General features: G+C 45.2%; 1 protein-coding gene across 2 annotated transcripts in view; it reads right to left on the bottom strand.

The window, feature by feature from the left end:
• Positions 1 to 4,171: 4,171 nt before the first annotated feature.
• SBF2 (SET binding factor 2) overlaps positions 4,172 to 21,596 on the bottom strand; it is a 456,096-nt gene continuing 438,671 nt past the window's right edge. For both annotated transcript variants that reach the window (XM_047776309.1, XM_047776310.1), the window contains 8 exons: positions 17,449 to 17,575; positions 14,591 to 14,718; positions 13,200 to 13,433; positions 12,030 to 12,134; positions 10,398 to 10,591; positions 9,624 to 9,711; positions 6,903 to 7,034; positions 4,172 to 5,926 (listed from right to left, as the gene is read on the bottom strand). In XM_047776309.1, the coding sequence (XP_047632265.1) occupies positions 5,828 to 5,926; positions 6,903 to 7,034; positions 9,624 to 9,711; positions 10,398 to 10,591; positions 12,030 to 12,134; positions 13,200 to 13,433; positions 14,591 to 14,718; positions 17,449 to 17,575 (1,107 nt within the window). In that variant the 3' untranslated portion in view covers positions 4,172 to 5,827. The remainder of the gene's footprint in view (positions 5,927 to 6,902; positions 7,035 to 9,623; positions 9,712 to 10,397; positions 10,592 to 12,029; positions 12,135 to 13,199; positions 13,434 to 14,590; positions 14,719 to 17,448; positions 17,576 to 21,596) is intronic.

The following is a 21,596-nucleotide window of genomic DNA, read 5'->3' as shown; positions in this document are numbered from 1 at the left end:
CCCTGGGGAGAGCTGCGAGCAGAGTTCATGGTCATGTATTTTGTGCACAAAAAGTGGCCCAAGGGAATTGAGAAGATATAGACACACTCTCGGGCAATGGACAAATGGCCTGTTTGCTTGGTGCCTGGAAGAAAAAGGATGGGAAGACTGGGGACCAGAGGATGTGGGGTAGGGACATGGGGATGGACATATAGGAGAAAACAGCAAGACTTTAGTGCCACATGTTAATGGCCATTGGAAAGCACCCAACCCATTAGAGGCAGTGAATAAGCAAGCAAATAAAATGATCTGGACAGTTGGCACGAGCCGGTCCTTGTCAATGGTGACACTGGAACCAGCACGAAGGGCATGAGTAGAGTGGCCACAATGCAGAGGCAGAAGCCACACAAGGGCTTCCGTGGGCCCAACAGCATGGATTCCCACATACCAAGGCCACTCGGGGTACACTGCCTCGGAATGTCCAGCCCGCCAGCTGCGGGGACCTATGCTGAGCCTTCAATTGGCACCATTCCCAGAGGAGACCAACTCCCTGCCTGGGGGCAAGTCAACTACCCCAGGCCTTTTCCATCCAGGAAGGGCCAGTGGTTCATCCTCACAGAGATAGAGATCAGTTCTGGGTTTGCTTTCCTGATCGCAGCCTCAGCACCACTGCCAGGGACTTAAGAGAATGCCCGACCCAAGGGCATGGAACTCCACACAGCTCAGCATTTGACTGGGACACTGCAAGCATCCCATTGAATTCCATTTTATGGCTGCCACCAGGGCACTTAGGCGTCCCATATCTGGGAAGCAGCAGGGGAACCTGACCCTGATCAGCGGGAGGCAGGAAGTGGGCGGGACGGAAGGGGTGTGCCCCCATGATTCTCTGGCCCCTCCAGGTGATCCCCACTAACTTAAAAAGGACAGCCGGGACTTGAGATGGGTTTGATTACCGAGTATTTCGGTCCCCCTCCCTCTCAAGGGAAGGTCTGGATCACATCAGTAGCCAAGCCATCAATTTCTGCTGAGGTTGTTCAGCTTGAGGGGAACTCAGAATGGATGGGGGACCAAGAGTAAGATTACCTTCTTGACAGGGGCCCCCCTCTTTCTCTCCTCTGAGTTTCCCTTAGGAAGAGAGCCCCAAGGGCAACAGGGAGGAAGTGCTCTCTGAACTTGGCACAAGGGTTGGACGCTGACGACCGTGAAAAGACTCCTCCCGGGTCTCTGCAGGGATTGTGTGTGACTGTCACCCCAGCTGCTGTATTCTGGATTCTACTACTGTGTTTGCTTCCTGGCCACTGTCTGCCAGTGACCCAGCAGGTGTGGGATTGCTCTGAGAAGTCTTGAGGACGTCTCACCTGCCTGGCTGAACTTGCCTATAGCACTGCTCTGCAGTCTCCGTCTCCTCCACCCGGCTTTCTCCCTCCTTCCTCCTCTTTCTCACAGCGTCACGCCTGCACATGGTCTCCTGGCTCTCCCGGCCTCCTGTGCTTCCCTTCCCATTTGGCTTCTGCTTCCCAGAGGCCTGGGGCTCAGACCTCTGTTACACCAGGTGTGGTCTTTGGACCAGCAGCCTCAGCATCCCCTGGGAGCTTATTAGAAATACAGAATGTGAAGCCCCTTTTCCAATCTACTGAATCAGAACCTTCATTTTAACAAGATGATTCACACCCGCATTATGATTTGAGAAGCGCTGATTTAGATGATTGGGTCTTTTTTAGCAAATCCTTTAAATCTCAGTTTAGAACCTCAGTCAATGCAAAGGTAAACCTTTGGAATCACAAAACCACAGGTCTGGGTCCTTTATTGTATAAGTCAAAGCCTGCAGAGTTAAGGCACAGGTTCAAGGTCGTATCATGAATTTGAGCAGAGCCAACACCCAGGTCTCTCTCCTCCCAGCTCTTCTTACTGCAGTTCTGTGGTGAGCAGGCTACTTGCTCTAAATTTGTGTCGCTTAGTATGGTTGTACTGAAAATGAGGCTAGTTGTGGTATAATTAAAAAAAAAAAATTTTTTTTTTTCTGTCTTTGGCCTAGGTTAGTGGCATAGATTTCCTAAAACCCTTAGAATTGCCTGAATGAAAGGCATGTCTTTTGTTATTCATAAGGGGCCCCTTTTACCACACCTGTGTTCCTGTGAATGTGGTGACTCAGGCTTCGGCCACTGGATGCCTTCAGGCTGAGGGCCGGTTACCAGAAAGAAGAATGCGTGAGTAGTGTGGAAAGCCTCTGGGGGCTGGAGCATGGGTTGTGAAAAAAAGTTCTGAACAAGGATTTCCCGTCGTGGCTCAGCGGTTAACAAACCTGACTAGGATCCACGAGGATGTGGCTTCGAGCCCTGGCCTCAGTCAGTGGGTTGAGGATCCGGCATTGCCGTGAGCTGTGGTGTAGGTTGCAGATGTGGCTTGGATCCTGCGTTGCTGTGGCTGTGGCGTAGGCCTGCAGCTGTAGCTCGCACTGGACCCCCTAGCCTGGGAACCTCCATATGCTGCAGGTATGGCCCTAAAAAGCAAAATAAATAAATAAATAAAAGTCCTGAACATGATTCAGAGAGCTTCCCAGGTGGGGACCACACTGAGGTCCTGGGAGGGTGAGACACCCAGAGAAGCATGCAAGCTCCACCTGACTCCCTTCTGCACCTGGCCCTATGCACCTCTTCTATTTGGCTGTTGTTGAGTTGTTCCCTTTACAATAAACTGGTCAACCCAAGCAAAGCCTTTTCCTGAGTTCTATGAGTTCGTCTAGAGGATCCCTGAACCTGCAGAAGGGGTTATGAGAACCTTCAAATGTACAGCCAGTTTGGTCAAAAGTACAGTGGCCTCTGGGACTTGCAACTGGCGTCTGAAGAGGGTCAGTCTTGTGGGACAGAACCCTTAACAGTGGGGTCTGTGCTAACCCTGGGGAGGAAGTGTCAGAACTGGATGAACTGTTGGACGCCCAGCTGGTGTGGGAGAACTGGAGTGGAAAAGGGACATGCAATTTGTAGGAGGAGTATGTCAGAAAAAAAGATAACCCTCTGGTCCAAACTGAGATGTGCTCTAAGTGCAAAAGACACACTAGATTTTGAGGACTCGGTATGAACAATGAATACAAAATATTTCATTAATTTTTTTTTTTTGGCTTTTTGCCTTTCCTAGGGCCGAACCTACAGCATATGGAGGTTCCCAGGCTAGGGGGTCTAATTGGAGCTGTAGCCACCGGCCTACACCACAGCCACAGCCACGCAGGATCCCTAACCCACTGAGCAAGGCCAGGGATCGAACCCACAACCTCATGGTTCCTAGTCAGATTCATTAAACCATTGAGCCACGACAGGAACTCCCATTAATAATTTTTTATATTGATTACATGTTGAAATAATATTTTTGATAAATTAGGCTTAATGAAATAAATCATTTAAATATATTTTATGAAAATATATTATTGGAGTTCCCCTCTTGGCTCAGTGGAAATGAATGTGACTAGCATCCATGAAGGTGCAGATTTGATCCCTGGGTGGCCACCCCCTCACCAAAAATATAAAAAAAGAGAGAGAAAGAAGAGTGGCTGGGACTAATGAAGGCCTGAGGGCCCTGGCCCCAGTCAACGAGCCCTCTGGACTGAGGAAATCTGAAGGCTCAAAAGGGGATCTTACTTGACTGCCCCACTTTGGGGGTCCTTTTCCCTGTCTCAGAGATGGCTCCTAGATATTGAAAGACTTAGAGGTCCATCCCGGAAAAGAACCTTCATTCTGTGGGCTCCACATGGAGAGCCCATACAATGGTCCCTAAGGTGAACCCAGGGGCTTAACTAGAGTAAGTGTTGTTCAGAGCTGAAATCACTGGTTCTTTATCATTGCTGAAGCAGAAAAACCTACTAGAGTTCAATTTCTCCTAAAATCCTCAGGAATTACCACATGCCGTAGGTGGAAGAGGTAAGAGACTTAACCGATTTCACACAGCTCGCTGGAGGTACTGGGGTCGTGCGTCTCGGGTCTCTGACCCAAACTCCTCATCAGTGTGTCCAGAACCCAGGAGCTCAGGCCAGCAAGTCCAGGGTCTCTGGTTACTTCCTGAGCCAGGGGCAGTGATGACATTAATAGAACCAAGGCAGGAAATGGATTATGCTGTGTTTTACCCTTGAACTTTTAGCCCCACGTGTGGATCATAAATGTTGCCTGCGCCATGAACTTTATTTCAGTAAATGAGGGATGCGTTTTCTTAAGAAATAAATTTAATTCAAGGTCGTTAGTGAATGCAAGGCATGTAGCGCCTTAATGAAAGTTAAAGGAATCCAGTTACAAAAGAAGCACTGTGTAAAGTCTCGAATAGCTGAAGGTACAATGGGCTCCATATTTTTTACAAAGTACAAAAAATTATTTCATATACAAAGAAAAATACAAATAATGTGCAAAAAACCATTTTCACAGGTGACAATTTATAAAATGAAAATGATAGAAAAATCCTTCATTCTTATTATTCCCAATTTCTTATATATCAACACAGTTCTACTTCCTAGTGTGTGGATAATTTTAAATTTGAAAATCGGATTTATTTTTAATCTACAAAGTGGCTTTTTGTTAAAAAGAGAACCGTTTCATGACTGAAATCTTACGAATGAGTCAGTTACTTTCATATTAAATTATAAGCAGACTATCTGAAAAACAAGGATATAAAATCATATATACATATTTTTGAAATATTAGTTTGGTATTTAACATATTAACATTTCCAAACAAATGCAATGATCTAGCTACCTAAGACTCCAGTTGCCTGCAGTGGCTGTTGCAGAGAAGCTGTTTCTGTTTGCCGTGAACAGGCGGCATTCCTGGCATCTGAAGTTGAACAAACACAGGTTATCAAAAGTAACGAAAATCTAAAGACTAAGGAAGTCCTTACTGTTCATGTGCAGAGGTGCCATCTGGGTTTCCAGTCACGCCACAGTGGGACCGCGGTCTACACAGCCCTTGTCACAGGAGTGGTGTGGTCATAAACAGCTGGCTTCTGTCTCTCCAACATCTTCATTTTATTAGGAGTTCAGTGCAAGTGTCTGTTTTGTGAGTTAGTGCATTCAGCTTTCTGCATGTTATTTTATGTAAGAAGCTATCAGGGAGCAGAAGAACACATGGGAACACAAAGTCCTGAATCCTCAGGGCACCTTTGGCCTAGAAAATTCAGTGTTTTGGAAGCGGTATTTTCCTGCGTTGGCCTGGTCATTATTGCATTGTTCCCTAGACAATCCTTTTCCATCAGGGTATCCTGGGTGCCCCCCTTTGCCTGCCTCTGAGCACTGATGATCTTGGGGTGAACCCCAACAGCTGAGCAGGGATTACGGAAGCACCTTTGACAGCACCAGAGAACCGAGCATCTCTCAGGTCAGGCACTGTGAGTAGAAACCTTCGACTGGAACCCTAGTCTGTGCAGAATGGAAGATAACTGGGGAGGGTTTTGATGTTTGCTTGTCAGAAAGCTCTCCAGGGGAATTGTAACCTTGGAGAACGAAAAGGATTTCGCTTTCATGGAGAAGGACCAGGTAGGTGGTAGCCACTGCACCTAGAGGATGGAGGACGGTGGGCTCAGGAAGCATCCTTCTGATCCCTGACCATGAAGACCCTGTTAGAACAACCTAGTGCAAGATGCAGGGAGGGCCTGGGGCTCTTGACCAGACCTGTGTGACACGTGCACTCAGGCTAAGTAGACACAGCAACTGCTGAAGAGGTGAATGGGTAAGTCTGGGCGGGAGAACCCCAGCCCAAGGATGAGCCATCGGAACTGAGCATGAAGCTCTCAGCTCCTCAAGGATTCACGCACTTTTTTCCTATCTGGCTGTGTGGGCCCCTCCTCCCTCTTTTGCTTGGATTGACCATGGGCGTCACGCATCAGAGATACAGCTCTGGATCCTGTCCATCCACTGCTGGGCACTCTGTCCATCCTGGGCACAGAAGTTGTACACACGTTTGCTGGTCTTGAGCTACAAAACCAATGATGAGAACCAGAGATGAGGGGCAGGGCTGTTCTCTGGCTTTGGGTAAATGTGCAAATCAACCTTCCCTTGTGAACCGCCCCAGAACCTCTGTTATTTTCTCTGCCCTCCACCACCACACTGTCATGGCCTTTCCTTGCCCCTAAAGTCAAAGGAGGCTGTTAACAGAAGGGCCTGGCAGACAGCCACACTAGAGAAGCCTTCCTCAGGTCTTCCTTGACTGCAGAGGTCAGGAATGGCTGGAGTCTCTGGACCCACCCATGCACTGCCCTGATGCAGAGAAGGCACCAGGAAGGCTGAGCTCTGTCCATGTCATGATGGAGTTGGCCTTGGTGTCCCCTTCCTGTCCCTTTCTCTGAGTCTTCTGATGGGGTCACACTGGAAGCCCAGAGTCAGTGAAATGGCTTCATAGGCTGAGAAGGGCCCTAGAGCATGACCTGTGCTCTGTATGACGTCCTGCTTGGCTCTGGGGACTAGAAAAGTCTCCCGTCATGTGGCCCATAAAATGCCCCAAGGTCCACCTAAGGGCTGCTAAAGATGCTGGGCAGACAGTTATCATGTGTGACTAAGGGCAGCTTTTGATGGACGATCCAGCCAGAAGACCAAGGGATACAAAGGAAAGTACCAGCTGTTCTTGAAAGTAGGTAGTGAGTAATGAGCTAACAACATTTTACAAGGAGTTTATCTGCTTCCACATGTACTTCAAAAGGACACACCCTTTTGAAGGAGTCTTTTGTGTAAAGCAATGTGCAGCCTTTCTGAGAAATACGGACAAGATGAGAGAGGTCAGATGTGGGGATTAAGTGTGCTGAGTTCAAGTTCTGTAGCAATTCCCATAGCCAAGGGCTTCTGTGACCCATCTGCAGTCACTACCAATTGTTCTGAGGCCCCACAGTTCTTGGAGGTGGAGGGACTGTAGGGAATCATGTGCAAACAGAGCCAGGAAAAGATAAGACCGACTTACATCAAAGAAAGCCTTGTCACTCGTGTGCTTTGGGGCTCCCATGCTGGGGCCAGCAGGAATGACCATTTCCACTTCAGCCAGATCGATGTGGCCTTTACAGCTTGTGTCCTCACCCGAGTCATAGTATCGCAACTGGAACCAAAGGGGTAAGTGGGATATAAGAGACACAGAAAGGGAGACAGCATGGCTTCTGAATATATCTGAATGTATTCAAGATGTATTTGAATACTTTCCTACATCTTGCTAAACCGTGCCTGGAAGAACAGACAAGAAATTAAAAACACAGGTTGCCTCTAGAAAGGAGAACTAGGTGGCTGGGAGAAAGGAGAAAAAAGACATATTTTTTTGAAATCTGAACAAATAAATACTATGTATATATAAAAGCCAACTAATAACTATAAAAATATATGTAACATATAAAAAAGGGTTAATGTTTAGAATATATACAGAATTCCTAGAATGGATAAGAAAAAGATAAACTAATAGAAAAATGGTCAAAGGATTTCAACAGGCAAGTTATAGAAGAAATATGGGCGACCCATAAACATTTGCAACAATGAACAATCCAACTGATCAAAGTAAATCAAATCAATGACACCTTACTTTTCACTTAGATTAAGAACTATTAAAAATGGCTGACACTACTCCAGCTGAATGGAAAGCACCAGGTATTCGCAGACACTGTTAGTGGGAATGTAATTAGTTAGAAACCTTTTAGAGGACAATTTGGCAATGTGAACTAAAATTTAAAATTTTTTATACCTATCGGTACATCTTTCCCATCTCTAGAAATTTATCCTACAGAAATACTTCCACAATCATGCAAAGACACACATATAAAGAGGTTTTCTTTAGCACTGCCTTTATCAGCTAACAACTGAAAAGATGTATCTGTCAACGGGGTGTTGGTTAATTGAATGATGGGACATCAATAACATGGAATTCTGTACAACATTTCAAAGATGATAAGGAAGATCTAGATGAACACAGGGAAATAGGTTCAAGCTATATTTAAAGAGCAAGTTTCCAAATAGCATGTAGATATAAAGTGATTTTTGAAAAACATAATAAATAGCTTAACATTGGATTGGCTGGCTTCTATGTGCAAGGACTGGCTATCACTCTAACTCAATCAGTTCAGGGTCCACTCCCTAGTTTACACAGCAGGAATGCGTCTCCATCACTGCGGTTCTGGCCTCAGCCTTTTCTCTGCCTCTCTCTTCAGCCAGTTTGAGTAGGACTAAATGGAAAAACTGTATGCCTTTTGTGAGAAAGAAATCCAAAACACTGGCAAAAATGCAAGTGAAATTTGATGTAACTGTAAACTATAGAAAAATTATCACATTCTTCTGTGTTGTATTTAGTGGTCTAATGGAACTTTTCTACTCAGGCTCTATGATTTCAGAGACAAAGTTGTTTTAGAGTCCAGCTCTCTAAAAAGGGCTTCTATTGCGTATTTGTAAAACAAAATTCTCAATCGTCTTCCACAAAGACTCAGTGTAACCTTTAGGAAACTCCTTGAGCAGAAGGCAAAGTGGTCCCACAGAAAGATTTCCTCTGGCAGGAGACATCCAGATGCAGGTCTAGCAAGAGCACTGTATGAGGGCGAGAGTCCATTTCTTTCTCAAGACTCCATTTTGGAGATAAACACATTGAGAATCTCCTCCAGGCTGACTGGTCAGCTCCAAGGTAGAGTGAGGTCTGCGCTCAGGACATGAGAGACCGTGCGACTCACTGGTGAAGGGTGCAGAGGGGCTGCAGGTTTGGGTAGGGGTCTTCCCCCAAGATCACTGGAGCAAAGATTATGATGCTAAGGACTGTGGGGGACACTGCAGCAACAGCAAAGGACCTAATGTGGTCTGCCAGGGCCAGTCCAGCACTTGCCCACTATGCATTTCAGGTCTGGGTGGGCACATCCCCTTCTGCCTACATGGGGCCCGCCCTCCTCTACTGCTGTCACCTGTGAGGGGTAATGATGCTGTCTTTAGTACCAAGTATAGGGAAGGGCACAGAGAAGGTGTTCAGTACATGTTTGCTGAGTAAATTAATACTCTCGGTTTTGAATGGATGCTTTATGCTGCAAAGATATGAAGGTGCTCTGTATTCTGGGGAGCGCTCCCAGGCGCAGGCTCTGTATGTGCATGTGTATATGCAACATGCTGAAAACCTCAGGTTCTCTACTGGCCTGGGTTTTAAGAGCAGGTAGCAGGAAACACATGAGCATTAAAAAGCAGCGTTCTGGAGTTCCCATCGTGGCTCAGCAGTTAATGAACCTGACTAGCATCCATGAGGATGCAGGTTCGATCCCTGGCCTCGCTCAGTGGGTTAAGGATCGGGTGTTGCCATGAGCTGTGGTGTAGGTCAAAGACATGGCTCGGATCCAGCATTGCTGTGGCAGTGGTGCAGGCCAGCAGCTACAGCTCTGGTTCGACCCCTAGCCTGGGAACCTCCATATGCCACAGGTGTGGCTCTAAAAAGGCAAAAAAAAAAAAAAAAAGGCATTCTAATGCTCTAGGCTCAACAGTCACTGCCTCTGGCTGTGTATTCCTGTGTTCTCTCCTTTTGCTCAGGGACATGCTGGGTCCTGGGAGAAGCCCCCAGGCAGCATAAGAAAGGCCTCAGGAAAGCATCCTGTGTGTGTGTCTGCTGAGAGTCACACAACAGCCTGGGACTAAGCCTCGCCCAGGGAGAAGTGGTTTCCGTAGGCTTTGACGGTATTACCTGATGTTTTGTTACATCCAAAACGAACCAACGGGGCTTCCAACCTTTGAGCAAAGCTCCTCTTTTGTAGAGCGTCCCCTCAAAGGACCTAGAAGAAATGATGACGTGGCAGTTAATTTGATTTTAAAAAGTGCTGTAAAGGGGATCTGTTGCTTTTGGTGGTCAAGGGTCTCTTTCCCTAAGAGAATCGGAAATTGATCAATCAGAGTTCCCCTCGAGTTCTTCTACGAGACCTTTGGGGAAAGACTGCTTCTTTCTCTGGAATTACCAGATTTGTGAGATTTGGAGCTCTCAGTAGTCATCTTTTGTGCCACACTGGGGCAGATGCAGCCCATAGGAGAAAGCAGAGCTGACTAATGACAGAAGCCTGGTGATTCTGTGTGAGAAACCAGCACATCCTTGGCCTTCCCCCTTTATGTGAGTGGATTCCTTTCTGCCTGAGCTAGCACGAGCTGGATTTCTGATGGTTGCCACCGAAAAAGTGCTCACTAACATATTTCCTCAAAAGATCTGGCAGACTCTGAGATAGTGACAGTCAGGACCCAGCCACAAATAACTGCAACCTCCTGGCCTTATTTAGCTGTGCTTTGGCTTTTCCTCTTCAAAGAACCATCGAATGCATTTAAAATAGAAACAAAGGATTAAAGCAGATCCATTTTAATTTTCAGAAGGCGGCCCTGCACAGGCCTAGCTTATTAAAGGGCCTGTGCTGTGGCTGTAGGCAGGGCAGGGAGAGCCTTCGCAGCACATCAGGCAGGGCTCGGCAATGCCAACCTGTTCTCCTCGTTCTGGGACGTGTACTGGCTGTACAGGGTGGCCGCTCTTCGGTCCACTCCGTTGGATGGGGAGATGCTGGCGTTCTGCTCCTCCCCCATGCTGCTGTCCGGGAGGTGCAGCAGAGACCTCTTCCGATAGGACGGGAGGTTGGTAGACACGATTCCTGAGGAACCCGAAGGATGTCTCTGGGGCTGAAAAAGACAGGATGGGAGCTAGGAAAGCTTTACAAAGCCTTTAAGCAACTGATCTGATCATTTTTACTTCTAAATATTTACTTCTAAATTTTGATTTTAAATATTTTTCAAGGAAAAAACTGGACCATACATATGTAGATAGAAAATACATATAAAGAGACGTTTATCTTGGAGCATTTTTTTTTTATAATAGTAAAAAACTAGAAACACCCTAAATGTCTATCATTATGGGACTGTTTTTTAAAGGTATTTCCATACAATGGAATTCTAGACAGTCATTAAAAACGCTGACCTATATACAGTGACAAATGGAAGAACAAGTATGATGCTACTACATATTAAGTATAAAAGAAAGCAGGTTTTAAAACTGCATGTATAGTAAGTCCCTTTTACATGTGTGTTTAGAATTATAAAACAGGTTTGATGGCGTGGTGGTTTATTTCTAGGGAAAAAATTTGGGGCTCTCTTTATCTTCTATTTTATAACATTCTGTGTATTGTCTTATTTGAAAGAATACATATACCTGACTTTCGTAATCAGAAAAAAAATTAAACTATTTTATTTTCCTGAAGCAAAAAGCAGTAAGACATCACCCATCTGTGGTCCGTCTGATAACAGCTTCTGAATTGCCATCTGAGGGCAAGAGACAGTGCCCGGAGGACCCCTTCTTACCACGTCTGAGGCTTTCTTCTACTCGCCATTCTCCTGTGACCCCTCTGTGACATCCAACCCTGCTGACTTCCTCTTCCCTAAAGGGCTCTTCAGAACACTCATTTGTCCTAACTTCCCTCTGTTGCCTTTGGAGCCAGTCTGATGTGGGATCGACTGGTGGCTGTCCCGAGTACTAGTTGTGCGATCTCTGTGCCTGGCCTGTCACGTTCCAGGAGGGACACCGCTCCCTCATTGTGGGTTGCAGAGGATGCTGAAGTGTGTATGGTCACCAGCACAGCCCCTCCGCATACTCCACAGTGAGGGGGTGTGAGAAGCAGAAAACAGAGCATTTGGTTTTAAAATATTTTTATGATAAATGTTTCTTACTGTAGAATCAAAAAGGGGGTGTGAGCAACAGAAAGCAGCATATTTTGCTGTTTTAAAATATTTCATTTTCTCTGACTACGGCTCTGGAGCAAACAAAGTCTTGGCATTCCCCTCCTCCCTCATGTGGAAGAAGATCAGCTGAAACCACAGAGGCGCTGAGATAGAAAAGAACACAGTAATTTCCCCTGGATATGGGGCCCTGGAACATAAGTATTATGTCACTGTGGTAAAGTGAGACACTCAGGAACTTTCTGCCCTGGACCCCCAGGTTATGACTCCTCCCTTCCTACTCTCCCTCTGGCCTTGAACCTCCTCAGTGACCTGAGGCAGAGCCCCCACCTCACCTAGCACCTTCAAGAAGCTCAGGAGTAGCTCTTGGAAGGGCTGGCCAACTTACACGGTCTGCTCTGGGCTCTTCTTTAAGGTCCACGGTTACCCTTTCCCACAGCTGCTGCCACTTCTCAGGGGTTTGGTTCAATTTATGCTCCAAGCGTTCAATTTCCTGCAAAGTAATTAAAAGGAGTTTTCTGACATCAGTATTTCATAGAAATCCAGATGTTTCTCAGAGCCACCTCTACCTCTGCATGGCCAGTGGGCAGTTAAGGCAGGACAGCGTGAGCCCGGGGCCTCAGAGGTCTCCCAAGCCAGGAATAGTGGGTGTTCTAGCTGGTGGATGCACTGTGACAAAGATGACTTATTAGGATCTGGGACCAGGCCTTTTTGTACAGATGGCTTAAACAGAGAGATGAAATAAGTATACCCAACACCTTCATCCTTGGTTGGCCCCTACGAAACCTGATGGCCACAGCAAAAGGTCAGGCACTGGGCTGGTGTCCAAACCCTCATAGCTGAGGTAGATGAGAAGCCTGTCCTTGACAGAGGAACCTCTCAACTCTGATGATTCACACCAGATGTAAAAAGAATAAGCCAAGAAATGCCCAAGGGATGGAGTTTCCTTCAGACAGGGAAGCTGGAGACCAGGGCAGTGGCCTCTGTGATGGTGCTATCACGGAAACACGCTCCTCCTGGTCAGAAAACTGGTCAGAGAACTCTTTGGGAACTGTCTGGCCCATATCAGGACTCAAACACTTTCCTCAGAGCTGCTGCTCTCATCAGGGTGGCTACTGCCAGGATGGCTTCACTCCAGAATGTTCCTTGTAGGAGGTGGTTGGCAGTATTCCCATCAGGCCATCAGCTACCCACATTCTGACCAGAGGAAGTGAGGCACCCACAGGAGCCATACCCAGGCCTAATTCAGGTGGTTTGGCCAGCTAAAACAGCTGGGAGGCTGCAAAAGACTCCATTTGCTTGAATGCTTCCTCGTCATGCTGGAAAACTGACTTTTTCAGTTTTCCAGTATCTGAGCCCAGTCCCCCACTGATGCCGGGGAGCAAATCTGGTGTCCTCATACTCCTGTAGTGCTGGCTATAACACCGGCCCAGAGTAAGGAGAGCCATGCCCAGGAATTTGTGACCTGGAAGGTCTTAACTAAGGCTGGTTCCTGAGCCTCCTGGGCCTCCCTGGTCCGCTGGGGCCCCAGGAGTGAGTCTGTACCTGGCTGACTTACACTGAAAAGGCTGGTGAGAGCATCGGGCTGAGCGCAGCTGACGTCATCATAGCACGGCCACACTGTTCTCCTCTGGTTCTGGGGCCCCGGCCCTCCGGCCAGTTCAGAGTCCTCAGAGGGGATGTGCTTGGGGGTCAGCATCATCCAGTCATAGGAAGGCCCCGTGGAAAGGGTCTCCTCGATGTAGTAATCCCACTTCTTCAGGCTGGAAACATTTACATTGGGCTTCAGGGCCTGTTTGAAGAGAATTCTGAAATATAGTTTCATCTTGACCCCAAAGTACCCCAAGCTTACTGACAGGCCGGCCCCTAACATTGCAGGATCCCAGGGAAAGGATGAACAGAGGTACAAATACCATACATCTATATATTTAAATGTTATAGATCAACATCAACTATTAGATAAAATATATTCTATCCCCCTACCTTGACAAATATAACTTCCCAGTGACCTAGAAAGCCAGGCTCCAACTGAGAGTTCTTGGACTCTTTGGAATTCTACACCAGCAAGTGGTGGCACTGGGGAAGCTGGTCCCAGTTCTTGGCCTAACCCCCTGCTTCTCTGCCCAATATTCTGACGGTTTTTTATGAACACGTGCATATACTCCAGTCCATGCAGCTAAACTCCTGTCCACTCCCTGCCAAACAGCTACTCCTCATCAGCCCTTTTGGCTTAGGGATACATTCACTGGCTTGGGGAACAGGCTTGGAGAAATGGCCTGGTGAGTAACTTGAATCCGGACAAGGGAATTTAAGCACCAGAGCAGGGTCTTGATGAAGGAGGGGCATCTTGGTTTTTCATATATCTCACTTCATGAGGAGGGTGCATCTGGAGAAAGGCCAGAGTGGGGTCCTACTGCACGGGGCCCAGGGCTGGGCCTTCTTGCTTCGGAGTAAGGGGGTCCATTCCATGAAAAAGTCTATTTCATGGAGATGTGCAAGCAGAGCATGGCTGCCCCTGAAAGGTTAACTTTCTTGGGCTGGCTCCAAACATCCCTGTTTCCCATAGGGCTTCTTTCAAGACTCTGGTCTAAATGGACTTAGGGAAATCTTTTCTAAAGTATTGTAGATTTTGCAGCTTAGATGACCTGCTGAGGTTTCAAATTTTGTTTGTTCTGTCTTCCCAGGAAAAGTTGACTTGTTCTGACTTTCCTGAAGCTATCCTTTCAATGTTTTGGGGGCCAACTTCTAATTTTAGTGGTCAAGAATTTGGTAATAGTCTCCATTCCACCATAACCTAAACCCATAGTGTATCAAAATTTTAAATAGCTTCTGGTAAGAAACCTAGTCAAATGTTTATAAAAAGCTCAACGACTTATATGCATTCAAAGTAAGGAAAACTTTTAACACACAATACTCCAAAAATGAAACATAAATGCTTTCTTTCTGTACCTCTATTTCCACTGGTGAATATAAATAATTAAAGAAAACAGGACTCCTCTTGTGCATTCTATCAATACATTCCCAAATACAAATTCCTTTTTTGGCATGCTTGTCTCCTTTATCATCAAATAAAGTTCCTGTAAATCCAAAAAAATTCAACAAAAGCCAAATCAAGAGTTTGTCTTAAAAGTACAATGCATGTAGCAGATGAAAAATGGAATATTTCTTACGGCTCTGGAAATAGCAGTGCACATGCAGAAACACTAGAAAAATAATTGCAATGTTAAAGATAGGAATGAAATTCACAGCTATGTGAAAACAAATCCCAGGAAGGAAAACATGTGATGAAGTTTCCCCGAGCATTTAGGCTGTACACCAAGACTCTCTTCCAATTGACATCCTATATCTATATGTAGATTCAGGTCCAGGCCAGAAGACATTCTACACATTTTCCAAGAGAAAATGGAAGCACTTAGAGTTGATTTGATGAAATCCAGTTAAAAACATAATTTTACGTTTCTTTTTTAAGTTGTTGGCTGTTTATTATAAAGCCATTTAAAGTGCTTTCTTTGTTTAGTAGTTATATACCGCAAATCATGGTCATGGAGACTTGGGATGTCAGAAGGGTGTGGTTTGTATTTTTGGGTGAGTTAAAAACAAAAGTTGAATGGGGGGGCACGTCAGGTACTATATTTGTACCTTTCAAATGCTCAATCTGTTACTCACATGAGCTCATTTTGGCTTTAATAGAGAGGAAGGTGTGTGAGGGTGAAGCAGGAGGTGTTTAAAAGGCCAAGAAGGGTACCTCTCTTGAAAGGTGCTTTCTTGCTTAGTCAAAAGTCAGCGGACATTTTATTTATTATAAAGGAATGTCTCATGCCCAAGGCTGCACAGATTTCCATAGTATGAGGGGCCCTGAGACTAATTAACATTTCTTCTCTACCTTTTGACTACAGAATGCTATAGTTCTCTATCCTGGTCAGTCTTTTAAAAAAAACCCAAGGGCTTAAAAAAAAAATCCCAGTGCCCAGGTCTCATCTCAGGCCAATTAAAACAGAACCTCTGAGGATGGGCCCCAGATAGCAGTCATTTAAACGCATTTAAGTGACTCCAATGTCTGTTGTAACCAGCTCTCCTTGTTACTTTCCAGAACACATGAGTCCTTAATGATGTGTGGAATGATAATTTTATGAGTCAACAAAGGTCTGGAAGAATCAACAGGAAGGGAAATGGTCTCACCAGTGCTGTTTCCTTTACCCAAAGTATGAACTATACTAGGTAATTTTATTAGCCTGCACTGAAAAGCACTATTTCCTGATTTCATATTTTAAACTGAGAACATCAGTAAATATCTTCAGCCACTAAGAGAGTCCTCTTTATGAATATTCAGGTACATATACCGAAAATAAACACTAAACATACTGATTTTTCTTTCTGTCTTTTTAGGGCTGCATCTGTGGTACATGGAGGTTCCCAGGCTAGGGGTCAAACCACAGCACAGCAATGCCAAATCCAAGCCATGTCTGCGACCTACATCACAGCTGGCGGCAAAACTGGATCCTTAACCCACTGAGCAAAGCCAGGGATTGAACCTGTGTCCTCATGGATACTGTAAGATTAATTTCTGCTTAGCCATGATGGGAACTCGTAACATACTGATGTTCAGTATTTGTTTGCCTTTTTAACAAAAATACTCATGTGTATTCCCCCCCCATAACAACAGCAAATGAAAGAATGTAAAATCCCCCTGAGGAGTGTTTTCACAGGGGCTGACTGACTTTCAAGAATCTACTCTTAGAGATTCTGTCATAGCTCAGTGGTTAATGAATCTGACTAGGAACCATGAGGTTGCGGGTTCGATCCCTGGCCTTGCTCAGTGGGTTAAGGATCTGGTGTTGCCGTGAGCTGTGGTGTAGGTTGCAGACGTGGCTTGGATCCCACATTGCTGTGGTTCTGGTGTAGGCTGGCGGCTACAGCTCCGATTAGACCCCTAGCCTGGGGACCTCCATATCCTTCTGGTGCAGCCCAGAAAAGGCAAAAAGACAAAAAGACAAAAAAAAAAAAAAAAAGAATCCACTTTTTACAACTATTGCTGTTATTAAAATGGTAACAATGATGGTGATGTCTAAAACTGAGTTCTTACTATGTGCTAGCAATTGTGCTAGGAAATTTGCAAATATTTCCTAATGTGATCATCACGGTCCCAAACGGGGTGGATGCTATCACTGTCCTTGTTTTAAAGATGAGGAGACAGGTACCTAACCTGTCCAAAATACTTGGCTGGTAACTGCTTAAATACTTAGCTATAACTGCTATGCCAACTCCTTCCAGGGGCAAGCATCTGACCTACCGGTGTACTGGGGATGTTAAAATAGTAAGCTGATTTAACTTTTTTCTTTTTTGATTTTTAGGGCTGCATCCGTGGCATATGGAAGTTCCCAGGCTAGGGGTGGAATCAGAGCTACGGTTGCTGGCCTACACCACAGCCACAGCAACATAGGATCCAAGCTGCGTCTGCAATCTACACCACAGCTCACAGCAACGCCAGATCCTTAACCCAGTAAGAGAGGCCAGGGATCGAACCTGCAACCTCATGGTTCCTAGTCGTATTTGTTTCCACTGTGCCATGACAGGCAAACTCCCCCAGACTTAACTTTTCAAAGGTGCTACATGATGACCACGTATAGTCCCTAAGAACTAACACACCACATAATCTCACTCCCTGGTGTCCATTCCACTTTCATAGGTCAGAGGAAAAACTTAAAATGGTCTTGCCATACTTCAGGGTGGTTATTTTATTAGATTTTTCAAAGTAAAAACATGTAAGACTAACCAAAAAGATGGAACAAAGGCATGCAAACACGTACCGTGCTCTAATCTTTCATAGTCTGAATCCAGAAGAAATGTTTTAAAGCGATTAGACACATAGTGGAAAGCCAAGAACTTTAAGTAATAGAGATTGAATTCAAACTCAGTTGGATACTGGTTGTGAACCTGAAACACACAAGGTATAGAAAAAAGTTAAGAATCAAATGGAACAAAAATGGATGCCGTGCCAGTGAACACTGACCTGAAATGTCCAAGAGGCCATCTGGTCACTCAGTCACATCAATCTCTACAGTGAGTGGAAGTGGGAAGGGAACCAGCCTTTCACCAAACACCATGGTAGGGTTGTTTGTTTTTGTTTTTGTTTTTGTTTTTTTTTCCTCTTTTTGCCATTTCTTGGGCCGCTGCCGCGGCATATGGAGGTTCCCAGGCTAGGGGTCCAATCAGAGCTGTAGCTGCCGGCCTACACCACAGCCACAGCAATGTGGGATCTGAGCCGCATCTGCGACCCACACCACAGCTCACGGCAACACCGGATCCTTAACCCACCGAGCAAGGTCAGGGACCGAAGCGGCAACCTCATGGTTCCTAGTCGGATTTGTTAACCACTGCGCCACAACGGCAACTCCATGGCAGGGGTTTTATAAACAAAATCTCATGTAATCTCTATAACAGAGCAAGATAGGCATTCTTTTTTTTTTTTCCAGCTTTATTGAGATATAACTGACATATAATACTGTGTAAGTTTAAGGTGTACAACGTGGTGATTTAACATATATCTATTGTGAACTGATTACCACAGTAGGGCTAGTTAACACCTTCATAACCTCATATCATTACTTTTTTTTTTTTTTTTTGGTGGTAAAGAACATTTATGATACACTCTCTTAGCAACTTTCAAGTATATAACACAGTATTGTTAACTACAGTCACCACACTGTACACTGGATCCCCAGAACTTATTCCTCATATCTGGAAGACCAACATCTCTCATTCCTTTACCCCCCAACCCCTGGTAACCATCATCCTATTCTATTTCTATGAGTAAGGCTTTTTTAGATTTATATATTAGTGAGATCATTCAGTATATATCTTTCTCTGACTCATTTCACTTGGCATAATGCCGTCGGGGCCCACCTGCATTGCTGTAAGTGGCAGAATTTCCTTTTTTCTCATGGCTGAATAACATTCTATTGTGTGTGTATACATATGTATATATGTGTGTATATATAAAGATATGTATAAAACATTTTCTTTTTCCATTCATCTATAGATGGACACGTAGGTTGTTTCTATATCTTGGCTAATGTGAATAATGTTGCAGTGAATATTGAGTATAAATATCTGTTTGAGATAATGATTTTATTCCCTTATCCAGAGGTGGGACTGCTGAGTCATATGGCAGTCCTATTTTTAGTTTTTTTGAGGAACCTCCATACTCTTTTCTATAGAGGCTGTGCCACTTTACACTCCCACCAACAGTGTACAAGGGTTCTCTTTTCTCCACATCCTCACCAACATTTGTTACCTCTTGTCTTTTTTTTTTTTTTTTAAAGGGCTGTACCCCGCGGTATATGGAGGATCCCAGGCTAGGGACTGAATTGGAGCTGTAGCCACTGGCCTACACCACAGCCACAGCAATGCCAGATCCAAGCTGCATCTTTGACCTATACCACAGATCACAGCAATGCCGGATCCTTAACCCACTGAGCAAGGCCAGGGATTGAACTTGCAACCTCATGGTTCCTAGTTGGATTCGTTTCCGCTGCGCCACAACAGGAACTTGTCTCTTTGATAACAGCCATTCTAACAGATGTGAAGTGGTATCTCACAGTGGTTTTGATTTGCACTTTCCTGATTAACTGTGAGTGATGTTGAACACTTTTTCATGTACCTGATTACCATTCGTATATCTTTGGAAAATTGTCTGTTTAGATCCTTTGAAGATAAGGATTATTAGTGCCCTCCCCTTTTACAAATGAGGAAATGAAGATGAGCAAGATTAAGTAATTTGCCCAGGGTCATTCACAGTAACTAGTGAGCCCAAATTTGAACCCTGGCTTTTGTTAGGCTCCACGGTCTGTGCTTCATTCACTACTTTATATTGTGCTAGATACTTGACAGATACAAATTATTTTAAGTTGTGGTTTTTGCTTTCCAAGCATTTGTGGTGTAATGGTGTGTAATACAATAAGAAAAGTTATACTTTAAAAAGTTTGGCAGTAACAGGAATAAAAAGAGAAGATGGTAGTTTGGGGGGTGGGCAGCAAGAGATCTTTTTTTGGACAAAAGAAATGTGTGCCTCTCTGAGAGCAATTGGAAGGAGCCCAGAGAGAGAGAGAGAGAAGAAACTGTGGACAAAGACCTGATAAGTGAGAATAGGGCCCTGAAAAAACAAGAATGAATGAGGCTGAGGGCCCAGATACAGGCAACGACCTTAAAAATGAGAGAGAGAACAGTAGATAAAAAGAAAGATATGTTCTTGTGCCAAGGGAAGGGGGAGGAGCCTTTTAACTTTAACTTTTTATCAGTAAATCAGTGAGGTCACTGGACAGAAGAGTAAGGAAGAGGGAATGACATGGGAGTGGGGAGCCTGGGACGGTCACTGAACTGCTATGTGCTTTAAGCAAGCTGTCTGCAGACTCTGTGGAGCCATCTTACGTTGGCAGAAGATAGGCTGATGACCTTGTGATGCTCCCAAGTGCACCCAGCAATCTCACCTCTATATTGCTCAATCTCTCATGACCAATTAGAGAATTCTGCTTGGTTGAGATAAGTTCCAACCATAATTGTATTTGCTTAAAAGCTGTTTCAAATGAACATAGCAGGCAGGCTGTCTAAAAGCCAGCTTTCTTCTCCATGTTAATTTTAATTTTTTTAGGGCTGTACCCATGGCATATGGGAGATCCCAGGCTAGGGGTAGAACTGGAGCTGCAGCTGCCGGCCTATGCCACAGCCACAGCAACGCCAGATCTGAGCCGTGTCTGTGACCTACACCACAGCTCATGGCAACGCCGGATTCTTAATGGACTGAGGAAGGCCAGGGATTGAACCTCCATCATGGATACTAGTCAGATTCATTTCCACTGAGCCACAATGGGAAGTCCTCTTCTGCAGGTTTAATTGGGCAATATGGACCCAGGTTTGATCAGCCAAAGAGAGCAGACATGTGTGTAATACGCTGATTGCATTGATCAATGGGAATTTAAAGTTATGATCTGGATATCACTGATCTTTATCAAAGTTTATCATCTGGTTAGAAACCTAGTTTTCTGTGATGATTTAAGGTTGTTTTTTTCCCCCTATAATTTTTTTTTTAGCTTTTTAATTAAACTAAAAATTTAGCTCCTAAGTAATACAAAATAAAATGAGTGTTAGGGAGACATATTAAAATGGACTTTGACTCTTGGGAGTGAGTTCCCGTTGGGACCTGGCATTGCCATGAGCTGTGGTGTAGGTCACAGATGCCTCTCGGATCCCACATTGCTGTGGCTGTGGCTGGCAGCTGCAGCTCTAATTAGACTCCTAGCCTGGGAACTCCCATGTGCCATGGGTATGGCCCTTAAAAAGAAAATATCCCCAAATCTGGCTCTTAGGCAATGGGATGGCATACTGTGGACCTGTTTTCTTGGTCTGGGCCACTGCCCCTCCTGTTGTGTCTGGTCCCCCTAAGATAGGAAAGCCTTCCATGAGACAACTGGGATGTGGCTCTGAATAGGCAGGCAGTGTGCCATATTCCAAGGTTTTAGAATGTAAACTCTCTAGCCTGAGTTTCTGGTTCAGCATCAGTAGCACCACCTCAGGGGGTCGGGTGTGCACACAATAGAGAGGGAGTGACTCAGATTGTGGGTGGTGGGACAAGAGAAGGAGACGGGTCCAGGAGGATGGAATTTGGTTTTGTCCCATCTGAGAGTCTCAGGAAGGAAAAATCTGCAATGTGTTTGGGCAGGGCGGAGCTCCAAGGACAACTCTGCCTCAACAGCTCTTGGAATAAACCTTGGCATATACAGCCCAGACCCTCGCTGGCTCACTGTTTCCAGGGGAAGATGAGTTCTGGTCTACTTCCACTCACCCAGCCACAATAGTTCTAAAAACTCTAAAAACTTGTCAAACAAAGCCCCAGAATAACAAAACATGCCTCTCAATGACTGGTCATAAAAACCACTTGCCTCATACACATGTGTATCTT

This window comes from Phacochoerus africanus, chromosome 4 (assembly GCF_016906955.1).
Source record: "Phacochoerus africanus isolate WHEZ1 chromosome 4, ROS_Pafr_v1, whole genome shotgun sequence".
Taxonomy (NCBI): Eukaryota; Metazoa; Chordata; class Mammalia; order Artiodactyla; family Suidae; genus Phacochoerus; species Phacochoerus africanus.
The sequence above is the reverse complement of the archived record's forward strand: the minus strand, read 5'-3'. Positions and strand labels throughout refer to the sequence as shown.